This window comes from Agrilus planipennis, unplaced genomic scaffold (assembly GCF_000699045.2).
Source record: "Agrilus planipennis isolate EAB-ADULT unplaced genomic scaffold, Apla_2.0 scaffold99, whole genome shotgun sequence".
Lineage (NCBI taxonomy): Eukaryota > Metazoa > Arthropoda > Insecta > Coleoptera > Buprestidae > Agrilus > Agrilus planipennis.
In genome coordinates this window covers 105,179-125,114 of record NW_020442412.1, presented here as the reverse complement: position 1 = coordinate 125,114, position 19,936 = coordinate 105,179, and the positions used below count along the sequence as shown (strand labels likewise).

Genomic DNA, 19,936 nt, shown 5'->3' with positions numbered 1-19,936 from the left:
ATGTCAACAAAATTAAGAAAACTGGGGCATTCCATTTACAATAGCCAAGTTTAAGTAGAACCGGAAATGGCACAATTCCAAAAATGTTTTCATTAAATAGATAGGTACTCCTTTTCTTTCTCTAAATACTTCTAATGAACGATTTAAATGCTTAAATCAATAACCGTGTATTGTATGTGCAAATATAAAGGAAGAAACCTACCTTCACTTACTGTTTCATATGATAAAGTAAAATTGTTTAATATTTTACTTTTGTCGTTCTGATGATATTGTATTAGCAACTCGTTGTTTTGAATGTGGAAATCTTTTGGCAACTGATCTCTACAGAATTTTCCTATTCGTGGACTCATTGGTGAACTACCGCTATACATAGTTAAATGCGAGTCGTCACAGTTTGAGTTAAAATGGAAGGTAGTGAAGTTAACCATTATAGCTTCGTCAGAGGGTAATTTAAATATCCATGCACAATCAATTTTTCCATTTAAGGGACCTAGCAGATTTGGACTGGAAATAGAACCTATAGGATCAGATATTATCCCCCCACAAGGATATGTTTCGTAATCAACGGTAAAGTTGAAGTTGTGTGATTCACTTTTGTAAACCTAGATGCAGACAGTAGTTAAATTTCGATCTAATAAGTAAATAATTTTCGACTTACATTGATCTTTGTAACAATATATGGTGATAGTATGACAGAACTTTGGTAGCCAGCACAAAACTTGGCCAAGGGGGTTGAATCTCCTTAAAAACAAATATCAATATTATTATCAATCATGAAATTTTCATGCAACCATAATTTACCAATTATTACATCCAAAACAGAATCGTAAGTAGCACAAAAGTGATTTCCTTTATTAATATTACTATTCAATTGTATAGAGAGGCTTAATGTTTGTCCATTATCACTATTTATTACATGAACCCAAGAGCAAGTGTAATGCGTCATATTCTCTCCTGGTGGAGTAAGCACTCCAGATAGCTTAGAAAAATCTGAAGCACATGCTAAAAAGGTTTATTTTTAGTAAGATTAATATCATTTCTTTTGGAATGCAAAATAGCACACACAATTGTCTGATAATATTCACATGGTAGTTGGCGAACCCGAAATTATTAAATATGTTGTTATTTTCTATACAGGATCGATAGAAAGTAATGCGGGGTAAGAATTGTAATGCGTAAAAAAGCAGGAATGTAGAAAGCCCTTTAGAGAAAAGCGGTAGGATAATTATGATTAAATTGAACCTAAAACTTGTAAAAACGGTAGTAGTGCAGGTCTTTGCCTACGTCATCTTACAATGACGAGCAACCTAGAAGCGGTGTAGGCAGATACAGAAGACGGAAAACTTAATAGTTGTAGGACTTCAACGCAGTGGTAGGTGAAGGATTATGCAATAAAAATGATAGGGGAAAAGAGTGATAGAATTTTGTTATAAACTTAACTTAACCTTCGCGAATACTTTATTTGACCATAACATTTAGAGGCGCTAGATGGTTTAGTGAGATATTAGTTAGATTACTTTCTTGTTAGTTAAAGATTTAAAAATCAGATGTAAGGCTGTATGAGTTATTCAGGAATAAGTGTATGCAGATAGTGATCAAAACGTAGTAGTTATGAAGACTAATCTTAAATTCAAAATTATGAAGAAGAGAAAAGGAAACATTTGGAAAAGTTAAAGTTAAAAATAATTATAAAGTGAAGGACAGCTAATGAATATTGGATTGATATGAGATGTAAAGAAGTGGAAGAAAAGTTTGAAGCAGGTAAGACGGATGGGGCTTATAAGATAATTAATAGGAATTTTAGAGAAGTAAGATACAGTAGGTAAGTAATAATATACGGAAGAGGCAGGAGTCTTGCTTGTTTTCATCATCTTCTGACAAAAAGTTAATGCTCTTTATTTAATTCATTTTGTCTCATATATTGGGAGAAAATTAAGGTAGAAATTATAAATTGGTCTTGTAAGTATAGAACAACATGGGTTTGGTTAGTGATTTATCGGATTGCCCTACACATTAGTTATTTTTATTCAATACGCACTTAACGTAATGAATATTTAAGGATTACGCCAAAAACCGCTTACTAATCCTACAAAATATTTTTAGAGCACAGCGCCTGTAAACAAGTGTAAATGGTATCAGTATTATGTATAAGTAAGTAACCACCTGTGGGTTCATTTGATGAAAATTGAACTTTAAATCCACGAACATTTGATGGTATATAGTTCCAAAAATACAGAATTAAAACATTTTCTGATGATTTAATTATTTGGCCGGATTCATATTTTTTCAAAAATGCGACATCACTTCGCGGATCTTGTCCAAAAGAGTAAGCAATGCCTTGTTCATGTTGTAAATTCGAACTTAACTCTAAGTCTAGGAATTCTAATGTAATTCGTCTTCCATTGGATACCGTGATTGTCCATTCACAGTATACGTCACTTTGGACAAGATTAGGATAGCCAGGTGACGTAAATACTCCCTCATCCATGTTGAATGTTTCACCACAAGCTGAATAAAAAATTAAAGAAATACCTAACGCTGTGCGAAACTATGTCATTTATGACTATTTATATCTAAAAAGAAACATCTACACTCAGAAATGATACCAACCATCGTTGATTCCGAGATGCTTAGTGTTGTCTTGACAATTTCCTCGCTGCTGACGTTTTCCTCAGTATTGTGGTAAGCATCAGTTTGTGAGCACAAATTGTGTATAAAACAACTACCCGACGTCCGCGAACTTAGCTCTGAAGATGCTCATCACAGTAGTGAGAAAAACGTAAGTGTTGAACAAATCGCCACTAATCTATCCAGTTCGGCTAACGATGTCTACAAGCACCGACCGACCACACAAAGCCTCAACCATTGCAAATAATACTGTAACTTACATTCTCTACCAGACTCAAAGACTAGTCTAAACTTCGGTACACTTTCGGAATTTCCAACATTTATGAATTTGATTGTTATTTCATTACTGGAAGATAAAATTGATCCAGGATTAGTATTTCCGCAATATAACCCAATAATCTTTTCTAAAAATATAATTCGTAATTAAGCAGTCAACCTATTTGATGACGATTTGTCACCTTCATTATTTACAGGTATCTTTTCCTTTATTTCTATATGATCGACAGAAACACAACCATTGGCATCACTTGGTGGTAGATCAATTTCAGTAAATGTCATGTTTATGTAGTGATAAGCAGGTCCCATTAAGTGCCACGTGCAATTAGATTTTCCAAAATAATTTGATTTACTATGTATTGGTAGCTTAATTTCTCCTTGGGACCCTGTTATAAATCCTCCACATTCAGCTTAAATAGTATTAACATTTTGAAACATTCGCTTATTTATACTTGTCAATATGATTACCCATTGTAATTTTTGCTTTAAATCCGTTGCTGGGCTCATCAATATCTGTTAGAAATTTAATGAACATGAAGTTGTTTGTTGAAAATAATGAATTTGGACGTTGACCACAAAGAATACCAAGTTCAGGAGAAAACCGTGTACTTCCATCGCGAACTTCTACTCGCTCTAGGTAGCAACTATAATGCAATGGTAAATTGTTAAAATTTCCACCTAAATCAATGATTTACCCGTCTGATGTAGTAAGATCAAATCTATCGATAAAATCCAATCTTAATATTCTACTGGGAGGAGCAGATATTATCCAAGAGCATTCCGTATGAGGTGGTGCAATATTTGGATAATTAGGAGTATATATTATAGTTTCCGTATCGAATTCCGTTAATCTGATTTCTTCTCCACAATTTACACCCACCTCTTGAAATTGCAATTTAAAGCCCTATAAATTTTAATTGAAGTGCCTATGCAAAAAATAAACATTTGCACCTTCTCGTGTAAACTTACAGCAGATAATGAAGCGTTGTATTTGATGTATAGAAAGTTTGCTGTTGTGTTAACGTTTTCGGATAAATCGGTACAATATTTTCCTTGCCCAAGGAAAGGTGAATTAGGAAATAAACCGTTCCTGAGCTTTAACAAAATTTGTACATTTCTATTATATGCTACAATGTCTTACCTACCATAATATAGTTACTGCAGTCATTATTTTCATTTTGTAAATTCAGTTCAAGTAGGGTTACATTTAGTATTCTTCCCGTTTTAACAGTGATATTCCATTGACACTAAAATATTATTAGCAGAGTCTGTATATATTGAATTAAGAACGGTACTGCAAAAACTCACTATTAGTCTACTTGTAGAGTTTGATTGATACATTTTCAAATACGTATCATTTATATTAATCAAGCCATTACTTTCAGTAATACTTCCACCACACTCTAACAATCAAAATAGAAACGTATAAAGGTCGATAATGATAGCACATTTAAATTACCTTGTAAAACATTCGCAGAAAATCCAGAACCGTTTCCGTACCGATTACTCTTGAAAATAATTCTAACAGAACTTCCATAATTGAAAACCGCATTTGTTGCATTAGGCAAACAGACTGTATCTTGAATTTTCCATCCATTTAATTCATTTTCAGTGTAAATTTCAATTTTGTCAAAGAAGCACTTATCAATATTATTATCAAGATTGATATCATTAAAATTAATAGCTAAATGGTTTTCTGGTACCATAGTATAAAATGTCCATGTGCATTCCAAATTGGAACCATAACCATGAGGATAACCAGGTGATGTTAATTTATAATTGGAAACTAATGACATGTCAATTGCTATTTCTTCACCACATTTAGAAGCTATCATAAAAGATGATGAACAGATTTTCAAAATAAATTAAGATTTCATCGAATTCCTTACATTTTCGAGCGATATTGGTGTTCATTGTATTAGTGCATTTCCCCATATCATTCCATGCCAATGAAAATCTGGAATCATAAATGGATTCCCATTTGATATACAATACGTTTGATGTAGATCTTATTGGTTTATCTGATACACTGCAACCACTATATAGAAGTCTGGCATTGTTGTCGTGCCCATCAAATACCTGTAAGGCATATTAACTGTTTACTATGATGTACTGATCTGTCAAATTATACCAAAGTGAGATACTGGTAGGCTATATTCGTTGCTGCAATTATTAATTCTCATTGAATGGTCGTTGAGATCGTTGTATAAAATTACGTTTCAGTGAAACTTGGTGTAAGGCTGAGTCCTCTGAACGCTGTTATGGTTGTGGGGTTGCTGGACATATTAAACGCGATTGCCGAAATCGTGGAAAATTTAAATGTTATCAGTGCAACAGAATATCGGATCAAAATAGCAAGTATGGTAATTACGAGAGAAAGAACAAAGTTTACACAAGAACAAGTAGGTCTAATCTAGGCAGAAATAACAATCAGAGTTACAGATCAACAAAATCATGATCAATTGTTAACGTGATGGGCAAGAAAGACACAAGTAACGGGAGTATAAGAGAAGATCAAAATTCTAAAATATTTACAAATGAAACGACAGATTATGATGTGTCGGGTGTTGTACTCATCCGGAAAGTACATGCAAAATTTATTCCGCGAAACTTGTACATCGATTCCAACGACCGGTACGCTGACCTACCTGCTTCCCTTATCAATTCGTTTGTGTTTCACCCTTAGCAACAACAGTCACTGCATTAGGCATATTTCAGAAATTGAACTTCATAAAAAATTATTAACTACTTTTTCCATTATCTTTTTTCTTTTAATACATACTTTAGTTGTTTACCAAATTTATCTATTTTTTCTCTATTTCCTATTTATTTCATTACGTATTTCATATACGATAAATTCTTTCTTTCATTCATTTTCTATTTGTAATTCTATTTATCGTTTTGATTTTCTCTTATCCACAATCATCTATTCCATTTTTCCCCCTAAGTATCTTGCTATATTGTATTCGTTTATACTTTACCAATTTTACCCGATTTCATTACCCAACTTCAACCTTTCTATTTTCCACCTCTTTTCGTTACCCCAAGTTGCCATAAATACCAGTCCCAGAATAAGCAAAGATCATCTCTGACATTCCACCCACCAGCAACAAGGGAGAAAGAGATCACTTTGCAACCACTACTTTGCGCTTTTTTTTTTCAACATACTATTTGGTTATCTCCGACATTCCACCTACCAGCGGTAATGGAGAGGGAGCATTAACCACTTAAACCAGCCACGTATTCTTTTTGTATATATTTTTTCCAACGTCTCTACCGTTTTGTGCCTATGTTGTTACCTTGTCATCGATGTTCGTTGCTGTCTGTATATATATTTTTTTTCATGGTTTCTTAACTTGTTCTTGTCTATATATATATATATATAATTATAACTCTGTGTGATTGTTGCACTTAGGTTTAGGTTTGTGTAAATAAATTGTGTAAAAAACTATTAGTGTTATCACGGGTGACGACGCTAGTAAGGTTCCCAGTAGACTCCGGAGCAACGGAGTCATCTGACTAATTTTAAATTAACTTTTAAGACTTGACAATTATAACAAAATGGCGATTAAATGTGCAAATAAAGATACTGCCGCAGATTTAAAAACGGAGGGAGTAAGACGTGTAGAAATATCCCTTCAGTGTGCCTGAACGATGTGATTAAACAAAACAAAGAAAAAAAGGATATACATGATTTAATAGGTTTTAAGCATATAAAAAGAAGTCAATTCAAAAATCACGTTTTTTTTCCATGCTTTAATATTGTTGGAGGCATTTTTAACCAACGCCATCGAAAAGAGCATCGTTAAGAACATAGAAACACTGGTTATTGAATATTTTTTCGTCGCACTCAATACGTGGTAAGGGTTCAAATGGAAATGTGTTCTCTGAGCATTTATGAGTTAATGTGACGTGGTATAAACCATATGAATATCGTTTTCTATTACTTTTAAGACAATTACGACAAATATTAACAATTTAAGAAAAAACTTTTCAAAAAAGAATTTCGCAGACCTGTGTTATCGATACATCTCATAGATTATTGACGACGCGTTATAACTGGAAAAGGCATATGAAATGAAGGCAAATAGTGAAATAGGCCACTGTTTTGAAGCGTTCGTGAGAAGTGTCAGGATTTTGCTATACGACGTAAAAGTGTGTCATCTCAGAGAAGATTAGGGTTCACTGATATACTGGAAAGTTCACACTAAAAATCTTAAATAAACTAGGGGTGGAACATCAGTCCGGATACACCAAAACATAACGGCGTTTCGGAAAGATTCAATCAAAGCACCCAAAAGAAAGTACAAGCGTATATGTACGACAGTAAACATGTAGGATCATGGAGTACAGCAGTAAACATTTACAGTCGCACTCCACATAAATCCAATTGATTAAAAATGCCATTAGAATTATTTGCTCCAAACCATCTCATTGAAATAAATTAAAAAAAAGGATTTGGATGTCTAGCTTATGTTGGTTATCTTAAAGTCCAGAGAAAAATTGGTCCGAATTTCAGATACGAGGCGCGACGAGCAGTACTTGTGTCTGTACATCCACATTTTTCTGAGACCAGAAGAAAGTAATGTACGATTTAACAAGAAGTTGGTTTAAAGAGACAAATATCGAAAGGACGACATCAAGAATTATAATTAAATAGTTTTGATCCATCTTTGTTATTGTATAACGTGCAGCATACGTACTCCCCTGCAACCTATGGATGCAAGTAACACCTATATGTAGATCTGTTAAGCAGTTGCTAAAAATAAATAGTGCAGTAGTCTACATACGAAAAATTTAGTCCTGAAAATAAATGATTTTTACTGCAACTAGTAGAACACATAGTAATTGTAGGACATATGGATGGAGAAAAGTATTGCGTTAAATTACCTTGCGATGAAAATCTGGTAGGTATGTATTTTTTGCATGACGAATGAAATTATGCACGCGCTAGAAATGATGGGTGATTGAAAAAGTAATTTTTTACATGCGGAATTACTTGTTTTGAAAGACGAAATGCTTATTCGATGCAAAATACTTAAATGTAAAGAATTCGAATGCAATTATGACATTTAACATAATTGTATTCACCTTCGCCTTCTCAAGAATTCCATCTGCTTCTGATTTTTGGTTTTCTTACATTAACATTTAGTGACCTGCTACCCATTCATTATGGTATCACAGATGGAAGTTTTGCGGCATACACAACACATGTGCGTTTATTGTAAATTCCTACTTTTTCAATCGAGCACCATCAGTGAGAATGGGACGCATTAAGTTCATACAAGACGGAATGCTGGCTAAATTTGTATAGAGCCCTATCACTACTTTGGGTCATAAAAGAAAACTATCCAAAAACAGATTATGCTAGAAATATGCCAAAAGCATTCTACACAATTATTGGTTGGGATGGTACCTTCATTATTATAAATATGTGCTGTAGTTTTTGTGTATGATCCGAATACCTACCCAAAGTACCTTTGCCAGTAGTTTAAACTCAACACACAGCCTATTGTAAATATTTTTAAGGTCTAGTGAAATGCAGTGTCCAAAAGGAACTGTTATTTTCCAATGAGTACTGATATCGTGTGCAGTATACAATGGATAAAAGGGAGACATAATTTGTCCAAATGAACCACTTAATTCACTTGCAGGGCCTGTAAAAGATCATTTAAAGTTTTTATTTTGAATATCACAGTTTTTACGAGAAAAAATTACTTAGGCTAAAATGCACTTTGAAACCAGTTCCGGTTAAGTTTGATTCAGAACTTTTAAACAGTACCCATAAGTTCATCCGTGAAGACACAGTTGCGGGTATTGTGTCACCACATAGTATTTGTAATACTTTTCCAGTTGAATTTGCTTCTCGTATCTCCAGAAAATCTACATCGCATTCTTCAGAATCCAGGATATCAAAATGGTCAAAGCTCAATGACACCGACCACCCTAAAAAGATTACACCAATAATAAAACATAGCCAATGTATAAAGGCTTTACAAACCAGGAGATGTTTGAATAATCCATTCACATTCCATATTTACTGGATAACTTTTCGGAAAATAAGGAGAAGCGAAGTAGCCGTTCATATGACTAAACATACCTCCACAGCCTACAAATTTCGTTTAACGATAGGATTATAGTTTTCCTCAAGTATCGCGCTACTAACTTGTTTCAAGAATAGAATAAGATGCTTCAAATTCAATATCGTTTCGAGTTATAATATGTAAACTATCACCGGTGCTCGTGGTTGTATAAACTTCTTGCTGGCCGTTGAGCGGAGTGAGTTTTAGTAAAATTGGATCAGTGTCGCTGTCACCGTTATGGACCGTCGCAATGACAGTGGAATTATCGTCAGAGAAGGAATTGTCGGGAAATATGTGAGTAAATGTTAAATAAATATGCTGGGCTAAATGAAAGAATGTACAGTATCAGTAAAAGCCAAAAAGTGAATAATTACACAAATTACATGGATTTGCAGCAGATATTGTCCAAATGCAATAACTGTTGCCGCCATATTGCAAAGAGGTACGTTTTCCAATAATACCACTATCTTCTGTAGTTATTCGCGCACCACATGCCTAAAAATTTATTGTTAATTATTATCAACAACAATCTTCAAGAATTAATCATGCCGTTATATAATCGGCAATAAATCCTTTAGCGGTGTATGAATAATTTGCCACAAACTCCACAAGCATATGATTGTAAGACGATTTGATGGTTCCGTTGAATTTTTGATTCCCACACAACTTTTTCAACGTGGGATATGCTTGTGTAGGACCGTCATATATTTTAATATAACTTTGATTGCAGGAAGGATCACTTGCAATGTCAAAGTCAACAAAAAGCAGTTCTATTGTATGACTGTCTTCTATTTCAATGTAATATTCGCAGCTTTCTTGGAGTTGATAATTGTATGGATAATTAGGTGAATGAAACGAACCAAAGAAAGCCGTAAATTTTCCTCCACACTCTAAAAAAATTTAATTAAGTTGATTACCACACTTTTTAACCCGAATTTCACTACTTGAAGGAATAGAAGAATAACTAGCTATGAATCCATTCCCATTCATACTTAAATCGCCACTAATAAATAAGACGGTCATAAAATTTCCGGTACTTGTTACTACAACGGGCTTAGAATGACGACCACTCAAAGTAGTTAGAACAGGATAATCACTTTCGGGCCCATTAATGACCTAGTGAATGCAGGCAAAGAAGTAATTATCACAATTTTTCACATATGACGAATGTAAGCTATGCAAGACAAATACATACTTCTATATAATCATTTCCAAATTTAAATCTGTCTTCTGTGTCAATTTCTTTGAAAAGTAATTCCACACTATTTCCATAATTTACTTCAATAATCCATTTACACGTAACGCCAGGAGGATAGAATTGCGGATAGTTAGGAGACGTAAAACTTCCTGAAGGACGTTTCAAAATACCGCCACATCCAAATTGTTGCCATTCCAATCGAAATCCATCTCCAATAAATGAGCTATCAGTTGCAAAGTGTATTTCAACTTTATCGGAATTTACAGTTAACTGGGTCTCATAATTAAGATCACTACAGTATCTCTCAATCATGTTCCTTTCGGAATTTTTATTGATGCTCCATATCTAAAAGTTTAAATATGGGTACATATTTCTCTATAAATTTCAATAATTCTTCTGTCAATTCAATAGTAGTCCTATAGACTTGGTGCATTAACCAACCTGATTGATCATCCTTAAAATATCAAAGCGTACGGTTAATGTGAATAACAAGATCAGCGATTATCAACGCTGCTCACAGAGGTTATAAAAAACGACACTAAGCATAAGACGAAACTATTTATTCGGGATTGTTACCTATACGAATTTCGAAAATTATTATCACCCAATTTTATGATAAACGTGTAAAAAGGTTTCAGCAGATCACACTTTCTTCTTCTATGTGTGGTACAAGAGCCAGTTAATAACTGCTAAGAGGTGGAGTAAAATTGTTGTGGGTGATATTTAGGCCGCCTAATGCATATCAGCATACCTTTTTTTCGTTAATATCAACGAATATAGCTTCATGGGTTGCTATGACGCCTCTGATTACGAAAGTTTTTGACTGTACGTAGTATGCATATGTATGTTTACCTACTATGAGATAGGTTTTTCATATTGCTAAGGTATCGAAGACTGCTAAAGTATGGAAGTAAATAATGGTGTAAGTCACAAAATATAATGCAGTGTTATAGAAGATAACTAAATAAATAAATAAAACCTAAAATTCCGCAAAACGTTTAGAAATTTAAAATGCGTTTAAATAAATGCCAGAGATCAACGAACGGCGCACTACCTCTCTGGCATATCTACCATATCCTCCAACGGTTACGCACTGAATAGGCAGAGCCTAAAGAGACAAAGGACATCAGAACCATCTTCAAACCAACAAGATCCAGCAGACCAGACAAAGTCACCAATTCATGGAGTAAATTTCATAAATCATTTATTCAATGGTGTATCCTTCAAGGGTTTTATCTTTGTGTTACAACCAGTAAAGTTGTATACCCTAGGTAAAATCCATGCAGCTGGCCGTTACTGTTACTGTTCAGGAATGTGCTTTTTCAGTATTTTATTCGTAGACGATAAACAAGACTGTTAGTAAAATTAAATCATTTTTTAATAATCTTTGCATGCCAATGAATGAATAAGACTTCCAAATTAAAAAAAATTAATACAGAAAATGTTCCTCGCTTTCTATTTTTAAATTACGTTGAATAACATCTTATTTAATATACATTACACAATCACAATTCAACATCCAATTGTTACACAAACGAAATTAAACTGAGGGTGTGAACAATTTTCTCGCATTTTTTGCAATAAATGTAATTTAAGTTAAAAAAAATTAAGAAGAAAGTTTATTGAAGTTGAAAAATGGTTGAAACTTTATATTTTAAAAGACCAATAAGTAGGTGAGTTAGCAAAAAAATCTACATTGCAGAGGTTCATAAATATTGTAAATAAATAGAAACTTTTTGAATGGCTTCCAGTCGTCCTCGTAGTTCGCCCGCGTATTTATCTGCAGGTGTTGGAGAGTATCCAGGACAATCAAACATGATGTCCGCTGGCAATTTGAGTTCTTTTCCAAATAAAATGCTGCCCGATATTCTTCCATTTTTCTCACGGATGGTGGATCTATCAGCTAAGAGGAATAGTGGTATGTGTCGGTCACAGTCATTTCGGTGATTGTTGATATTCTCTTTTTAGATTAATCTCCAGAGTAACGGAAGAGCGTAGTACCCGTTTTTGTAATGCCCATTAGTTTAGTGTTGCCTTCTCCAGCCAATAATATTTGCTTGCGCACCTCTAACACTTTTAAGATTCGTTTCTTCAAGATCCATCTGAACTATCCCACATTCTTTTCAAAATGTCGAAGTTTACTGCGCCTAATAGCTTTTCGTTGCTTGATTTAGGTGGCTCACATCGGCTCAGGATGGACTTGAAATGCCACCTTCTTTCCATCTTATTATTGAGTCATTAACTTCGTCTTTCCTCTAGTCTTCTTTTAATTCTTTATCTTCTTAGGAACATTCAGGCTAAACGGTGGTTGGATTACAACAGATCGATGTCACAGATGAACAATATTAGCAGTTTTCGACGCAGCGTCTCCGGGACAGTGCATCTGCGTTGCCGTATTGTTTGCCTGGGTGATGCTTGATGTCAAACTCCGGTAGCTGTAGTCCAGATCAGTCTTCAGCCAAAGGTCGAATTTGTCAGTCCGATGCCCCTGTGTAGATAACAATTCTTGCATGTGTGCTTGTTGACAGATCCTTCTATGGATAATGAGTTGGTTCCGTCTAGTCTTGAAATGATGACTTCTTCGGGGGTTTGGGGAGTGTGAGCCAAACTGTGCCCCACAATGTTGGCTGATCTTAGCCATTCTTCTACAATTCCAGCATTTCGAACGATCGACGTAGTTCCTGTAGTCTCGAGCAAAATTCTCAGCTCTCGCGTCTGTAGCAGTGGCTTTCCTCTCATATATTCATTAATGAGCGACACAATACCTTCCTTTGTAATTGTGCCATTGCAGATTTTGACTCGTCGCGCCCGTGCATGACTCTTAGAAACTTGTTTCCCCGCTTCAAATTCTAAAGCATGGGGCAGTTCTTCACTTGGAGTTTTGCGACAGCTAGTCTGAGGACTGGATGTAGTTCACCGTCCCTCACTCCATCAATGAATTTATGCACAATCAGTTGGTCTATGAACTTCAAAGGGTTAGATGGATGTGCTAATCTTGCAAGGCGCTCCACGTCGTACTCAAATTGATAAAGAGTCTGATCAACTTATTGTAATCAAACACCTTCCTCACTATAGCTAAATTTATTTAAAAGTTGCGTCTGTGTAACTAACACTATATTGCACACCTTGACACTTCTCGCTCTTTCTACTTCGCTCTGTATTGCCTTATAACTTGATCTTGACTCACTAACTCTTCCGATCTCGCGGCAACTATTTATAAGGATTAGACATGTTATAGAATTATCCATAATGTGACATATAATCCACAAGGGAAGAAACGTAACGTTAAGTAACATAACATAACAATATTATAAGTATCTATATATTCTTAATTTATAAATTAACAATTTTTTTCCTTACACATTCCTTATTTCTATAAATACTTAATAAGCTCTATTGCATCATCTAAATTTATCAACCCTTTTAAAGGTTTTTCTCAACATTTCTTTTCTTTGCCACTATTATCAACCATACATCCGCATTCATCCATTCCTTTGTTCTTAACACATTCTTCTAACTCATATATCAAACTGCTATTCTCCCTCTCACTAACTCTGCAACTTCTTTCTTTTTACTTCGATCCTCTATCTTTTGCATCTTTCCCTGCTCATTTACCCTACATTCCTACCCAATCCTTGTCCACTCATTTATTTACTCTTGCTTTATGTTTATATCTCTCTCCTCGTATCGATTTTTCATTCTATCTATTTCACCCTCTTACCCCATATTTCTTTCCTTAAATTTTCTTCTTCTAACGTTCCTAATTTTTATTTATCATTCATCGCCCTTCATTTTCTCCAATTTTGAATTAACTGAATTAACTTTATGATGGTTTTGTGCCCTATTTATATCTTAAAAAAACTATCAATCATATGTTCCTACCTCTAAATAATTTATAGAACAATTCTTCGAATCCAATTGGAATTCCCTTAAAAGACTTAAACGAGAAATGGTCAGGTTTATCTTATTCCCTCGTAACACTTCAATTTTCCATGTGCAATTCATTTCATGAGGAAAGTTATTAGGAAAATTAGGACTCTCTATGGCCCCATTGAACCCAGTAACAGTATTTCTACAATCTTAATAAGATAATTTATCAATAAAATCTGAAGTTAAGTTGAAATAGTAAAAAACGTCATACCTGTAGAATATTGCAAATGGAATCCACGTCCTTCTATGGCCCCGTCGGATACAAATTTAATGCCAACATGATTTGACGTTGAATGAATGGGAACTACATTTTTCATGGTGCAAAACACTCCTAGAAGCTTTGAATTTTGCAAGCCATCGTAAATCTATAATTGGAACAGTTTATTTTAGAGACAGCTTATTTTGTGAGAAATGAAGGAACTATATTTCAGAGCATGATTGAAAACATATCAGTAGTATGGGTACTTCCAAACGCTGACGTGTTACAATACGAGAGTGAGCAAACCCCCATTTAAATTAAATTCAAAGTATTATATTACAAGTAATCTACTACTGAAAGAATAATTGTATTATATTGAAATTTAATCTTCTTGGATAAAATTATCATTATCATAACAATACCTGAATGTAATCTGAGTTGCAATCGGACTGTTCCAGTTCAATATCTGTAATTGTTATTCTGAGGAAAGAACCAACGTTCGTTGATATACGCCAATAACACTCCAAATTGCTGCTGTAGGATTCAGGGTATTGAGGTGATATAATCACTCCATCTGGAGATGACAAAGCGCCTCCACAACCTATTTAATCCAAAATTAAATAATGTACCCTCTTTATACTGCTACACATTTAGGACATTATGACAAGTATATTCTACTCGATACTAGGGCCTACATTCTAAGTTTATAATTTGTATGAACTGCTTGATTATCATAAATATATTATGAAGATTTTGAAGGGTAATCTACTTATATAAAAACATGCAAGTATCTAAACTACAGTTATGGTACGATCATCAAATAACAAATAGTATTAAATTAAATTGTGCTAGAGCGTTGCGAAGAGCGCAAGACGAGGGGCTAAAAATCAGTAGAAGTTTATTAATCAGAGTTATTTTTGTCGCTCACAGTTAACTTAAAATTATTTATTAATGTATACAAGAATGATACGTTTGAGATGTTACAGTTTCCGTGATTGGACAAGATCTGCTTTTCTTTTTTATTAGTGGGTTAAACTTATACTTAATATGAGGTTCGAAGTGGTAGGTAAGTTCCAAAAAGGGTTTATAATGTAGGTAACGAATTTAATAGACCCCAACTTGAAAGGTAAATTTGGAATTTCCAGTTCTGTACAATAGCAAATTTAACAACAGGTATACGTAATAAATCTCCACTTAGGCCCATCAACAAACTCTGAAAAATATACGCATGTAAAAATAATTCCATCGAAACAGGCGTCAAATTCGTAGTAATATATGTATAATTCTGGTCAGCTGGATTTCAGAAAAAAAATTGAATAACAGTGCTACCACTAAGATTGTCCAAATTTTACATTAACCATGACATGATAACAAACAGATAATGACTATTAATCATTAGTTAATTCCTGTCGTTATATTACGTCATTTAACAAGCTTAAACGATATGGTTCTAAAAGGACAGTTATGCTGCACGTTGATCTCAAAAACACTAAAATCTGTTGAAAAAATAGTAAAAAAGAATACGCCAAATGCTATATACTCAAGGAAACATGTTGGAATCTTTCTCTTTCATAACTTACGTAAATCTTATAAAAGTTAGTAAAAATTGAATATTTTTTTTTAAATACTTCTGATCGTGTCTATCCTTATACACAGTGTTGATAACTGGAGCAGCCTAAAAGCTGGAGTTGAACAAATGATTTGTTTCAAATATCGTGACGGTAAACTTCTATGACCATATCAGTCTTTATACTGAGTGGTTCAACAGTGTGTTCAAGTTAAAATAGTTTGGTTAAGAGTTAGAAAAAGAGATTGTTTCATTGAAAAAGTATATATACTGCTAAATTGCTATACGGTGAAGTTCACTACAGTTGTGCAGTCCCTCCTTTTTGTGTAAACTAAATCAATATTGGGTAATTCATCATCATCATTAGGTCGTCAGTCCTAGGACTGGTTGGACACGCACCTCCGCTCTTTCCCATCCTACGCTAATCTTTCGCCTTAACTATTCGCGAACAGTAATCTAACCTAGGTCTACCTCTACCCTCCTAACTTCCGTTTCTGCCTCTAATATGTCTCTTACTAGTCCTTCATGCCTGAGAAGGTGTCCTACTAACCTATCTCGCCTATTTCTTATTGACTTCCATAGAGCCTGTTGGGTAATTATTTCCATAATATATACTGAAATACGCTCTTATCGTATGAATCCAAATACCTGTATGAATCAATTCAAAAATCACATGAACTACAGGAACTATAAAGATGTTGTGTTTTTTCAAAATATAATCTACTTGAGCTTTTGTGTATATGTATATATTTGATAATCGTAATTTTGTTTAGATGTAGTTATGGGTCAGTTCATTCACATGTGTTTTGCTTGAGAATGGTCGTACCTGCGTTTGGTGTCATTGAGGTGCAGTCTATCATTGTAGCCTTTTCGATTATTAAAGTGATCTCGGAAGGATCATATGCCATACATGCGAACGTTGCGATCGTTTAGAGTAATTATAAGGTTTGTTGTTGTTGGACTATTTCAATGTTTCGGTTAGGATAAGTTTAAATACTGTTGGCTAAGAAATAAATCGGGGGATAGTTTTTNACTTAATCGGAGCACTTAAAGAATTTTTAGTACAGACTTTGGATTTCAGTTTTGCTCCTATAGAGGTAGTACTTTGAAGAAATTCTCAGCGATGACCACGGTGAATATATTGTGCAAAATTTATTTTTCCTTAACTAAGCGGGTTAATATCTACCTATCATATCAAAAAATAGTTTTTTTAAACTACTTGTTTGGCTACGTAAGTGGAACGATAAAGTAAAAAAGTCGATGTTCTTGATAGTGTTAGGTAGGTCCTATCTTATTAAAAAACAGAATAAATGATTACTGAAATTGACATAAATATTTTCCACTCTATAGTTGTAGATACGCGGTATTATTGATAAAGTCACCCGTGTAAATGAGTATATCTTCTGCTATAAATTTAGAAACTTAGAAAAAAGTTTCGCAGAAGACAGAAAGGAGGGGTCCTTAAATGAATAATTTAAGGTTCTATTTGTTTTGGTTTCTGAAACAATAATTCTACGCCATTTATATTATTACATACCTACCACAACTTTCACTAGTGATGAGCACAGCAGGACCAACTTTAACCTTGCCATAGGTCATGGTCTTGCTTATTCGGTCTTAGTCTTGGTCTTGCCTGTTAAGTCTTGCTTATTTAATCTGATGCTTACGCCTTTTTTAAATAACTTTTTAAGTATAATAATTGTCTTAAATGCTGACATTTTCTTTTATACATATGAGCTTATCATGACTGTTAAAGAAAACAGTTGGTTTTAGTCTTAGTCTTGTTCGTTCGGTCTTGGTTTTAGTCTACGTCTTATTTGTTCGATTTTGGTCTTGACTTTGATAGTATAAAGACAGTATTGGTCTTAGTCTTGCGAAAATGCATGACCAGATAGGCTTCTGAAAAGGTCATAAATCGTCGTATCGCATGCTTTAAAGACGTTTTAGGCTAGTCAGTTTTCAAAATCTGTGAAACGTTGTATATTTAAGGTTTCTTCTGAAATTTATGAATATTGATCATAAAAATTGACTGACCAGTGACTGTTTGGCAATTTTTTTCTATCCCGTTATGGAAAATGAATACAAAAATTGCTTCTTTTACATGTAGATTTATTGTGAGAAAATGTAATAATGATACTAAAGTTCCACTAAAACATATTAAGAATTTCCTAAAAATTGGTTTATCGTGAAACTTGTACTACAAGGATATCACGAAAAAACAAAGCCTTGTCAACACTGCTTGCAAGATATTAGGAAAGAAACAGAAATGAAAATGTAATGATTCAAGATAACGAAAACTCCTTTTTGAAAAACACTTAATCTAGGAGCAAGAAGTTTATATAACTTGTTTCGTTTTACTGAACTGTCATGAAAATAGCGGCCACCAGTCGTGACTTGTCTCGCACAACCTTATATTAAAATCGATGTCCCCTAAGCGTGGCATGTTTTCTTAGGCGTAACATTTACTTTTGTTTAAATCAGTCAGGAGTAACGTCAGAAAGCCTTGCATCCACCTGAAAAGTTGGGCTATGCTTTTCCGATTTTCGATTGATGTAAATTGCTTTAACAATGAAGAAGAACTAAAAGAAAATATATAAATAACACTTTACATACATTTTTAGTTTATAATAAATAAAACACCTTTGTCTGGTATCGATTAATTAATTAATTAATTAATATGGATTAATTAGCCTTTTTTGTGCAGAAATTGTAAAAATTTATTTAGTATTGATTTATCAAGGTCGCTAATTTTCTTGTTTAGTCTAGACGTTACAAGCTTTCTAGCCCACCTTGAGTGTTAAAATCGACCAATTGGAAGAAAGGAGAGACTGACTATTCTTTGTTTATTTGTAAACAAATTAAATGTCTGACTGTTCACCATCATGTGGCATTATTGTTGAACTTTTATATAGTTATTTATATAGTCACAGTCAATTATTTATACAGGATGCTTCAGGTTTAACTGGTTAAACCTAAAATTTGAATTTGAAACTCCGAAACAAAAAAAGGTTTCTGTGAAGTATGTCCGAAAACGCCTTGCTAAATAATTTCTCACTTCCAAGAATAGAGACTAAAGTATGAGTTATTATTTGTCTCAAATTTCGAAATAGATAGAAAGACTAATTAAGCTATAAATTTCGATTCCAAGGACAATAAGTACCTTTTGAAAGTACCTAGTCTGCTAAGCATTTGTCGTTTTATTACATACCACAATTTTCCGAACCGTTGTGTTTAATTTTTATATTGAAAAGATAGCAGTTCTAACAAAAATGAAAACAATTATTAGGTTTTCTAAATAAATGAAGCTTTCGAAGGCATACTCTTTTATGATAAAATTTAAACCAGTAAAAAGTTATAATAGGGATTACTAGCTTCACCCTTGTGTTCATGTTGTAAACCAAAATTATTTCTTTTATTTCTAAATTTAAAAAAATATTAAAAACACAGTTCGGTCATCTTTTTATATTATTCTTTATTTTGTAAGTTCTTAAGGGGGCATTTCGGTACCGAAAAATAATAGTATTCTTATGCGTCAGATTCAGTGGCACCATTCCATGTTCATAAAAAATCTCCAGTGCAAGGGGAATTCCCTGTATTGTATACGGGCAGTATTACAACATTTTAGAAGCACATATTACTTTCTTGCGACTCAAACATTTCATCGACAAGACCAGACAGAATCTCCAAATGGAAATCAAGCCTAACACGATAACTTAATATTATTTAAAATTAACATTTTACATACATTTTTAGTAGGAAGCTACTCTAGCTTTACGGGTTGTTACGTCCTAAGTTTTTCTTTTTTTTGTACTTCAAATATTTTTAATTTAAATTCATATTTGTAATTTTAAATAGTGTCTAAGTTAGTAACAACAGGACCAGTTTACATTTTACCTGGGTATTCACAGAACCCTTATAAACTGGAAAGAAATGTTGTATGGCGATTGTGCTCACATTTAATGATAGGGCTTTCCATATTCTGTGTTATATTCAGTTTCTAGTTATTCACCCCCGCTAAAATAATATTCACCAATTTACCTGTTGGTAGATATAGT

General features: G+C 33.7%; 1 protein-coding gene across 1 annotated transcript in view; it reads right to left on the bottom strand.

The window, feature by feature from the left end:
• LOC108734102 (cubilin-like) overlaps positions 1 to 19,936 on the bottom strand; it is a gene marked incomplete at its 3' end in the record, with an annotated part of 85,011 nt that overhangs the window by 30,915 nt on the left and 34,160 nt on the right. The window contains exons 23-47 of the mRNA XM_025980154.1: positions 19,520 to 19,581; positions 14,737 to 14,915; positions 14,327 to 14,480; positions 14,068 to 14,264; positions 10,183 to 10,530; positions 9,932 to 10,103; positions 9,537 to 9,877; positions 9,371 to 9,482; positions 9,071 to 9,310; positions 8,906 to 9,013; positions 8,623 to 8,850; positions 8,374 to 8,561; positions 4,794 to 4,983; positions 4,364 to 4,732; positions 4,213 to 4,307; positions 4,050 to 4,151; positions 3,874 to 3,999; positions 3,600 to 3,808; positions 3,373 to 3,548; positions 3,087 to 3,314; positions 2,889 to 3,032; positions 2,164 to 2,508; positions 802 to 1,002; positions 659 to 741; positions 203 to 602 (exon numbers count right to left, since the gene is read on the bottom strand). Coding sequence (XP_025835939.1) covers positions 203 to 602; positions 659 to 741; positions 802 to 1,002; positions 2,164 to 2,508; positions 2,889 to 3,032; positions 3,087 to 3,314; positions 3,373 to 3,548; positions 3,600 to 3,808; positions 3,874 to 3,999; positions 4,050 to 4,151; positions 4,213 to 4,307; positions 4,364 to 4,732; positions 4,794 to 4,983; positions 8,374 to 8,561; positions 8,623 to 8,850; positions 8,906 to 9,013; positions 9,071 to 9,310; positions 9,371 to 9,482; positions 9,537 to 9,877; positions 9,932 to 10,103; positions 10,183 to 10,530; positions 14,068 to 14,264; positions 14,327 to 14,480; positions 14,737 to 14,915; positions 19,520 to 19,581 — 4,997 coding nt within the window. The remainder of the gene's footprint in view (positions 1 to 202; positions 603 to 658; positions 742 to 801; positions 1,003 to 2,163; positions 2,509 to 2,888; positions 3,033 to 3,086; positions 3,315 to 3,372; positions 3,549 to 3,599; positions 3,809 to 3,873; positions 4,000 to 4,049; positions 4,152 to 4,212; positions 4,308 to 4,363; positions 4,733 to 4,793; positions 4,984 to 8,373; positions 8,562 to 8,622; positions 8,851 to 8,905; positions 9,014 to 9,070; positions 9,311 to 9,370; positions 9,483 to 9,536; positions 9,878 to 9,931; positions 10,104 to 10,182; positions 10,531 to 14,067; positions 14,265 to 14,326; positions 14,481 to 14,736; positions 14,916 to 19,519; positions 19,582 to 19,936) is intronic.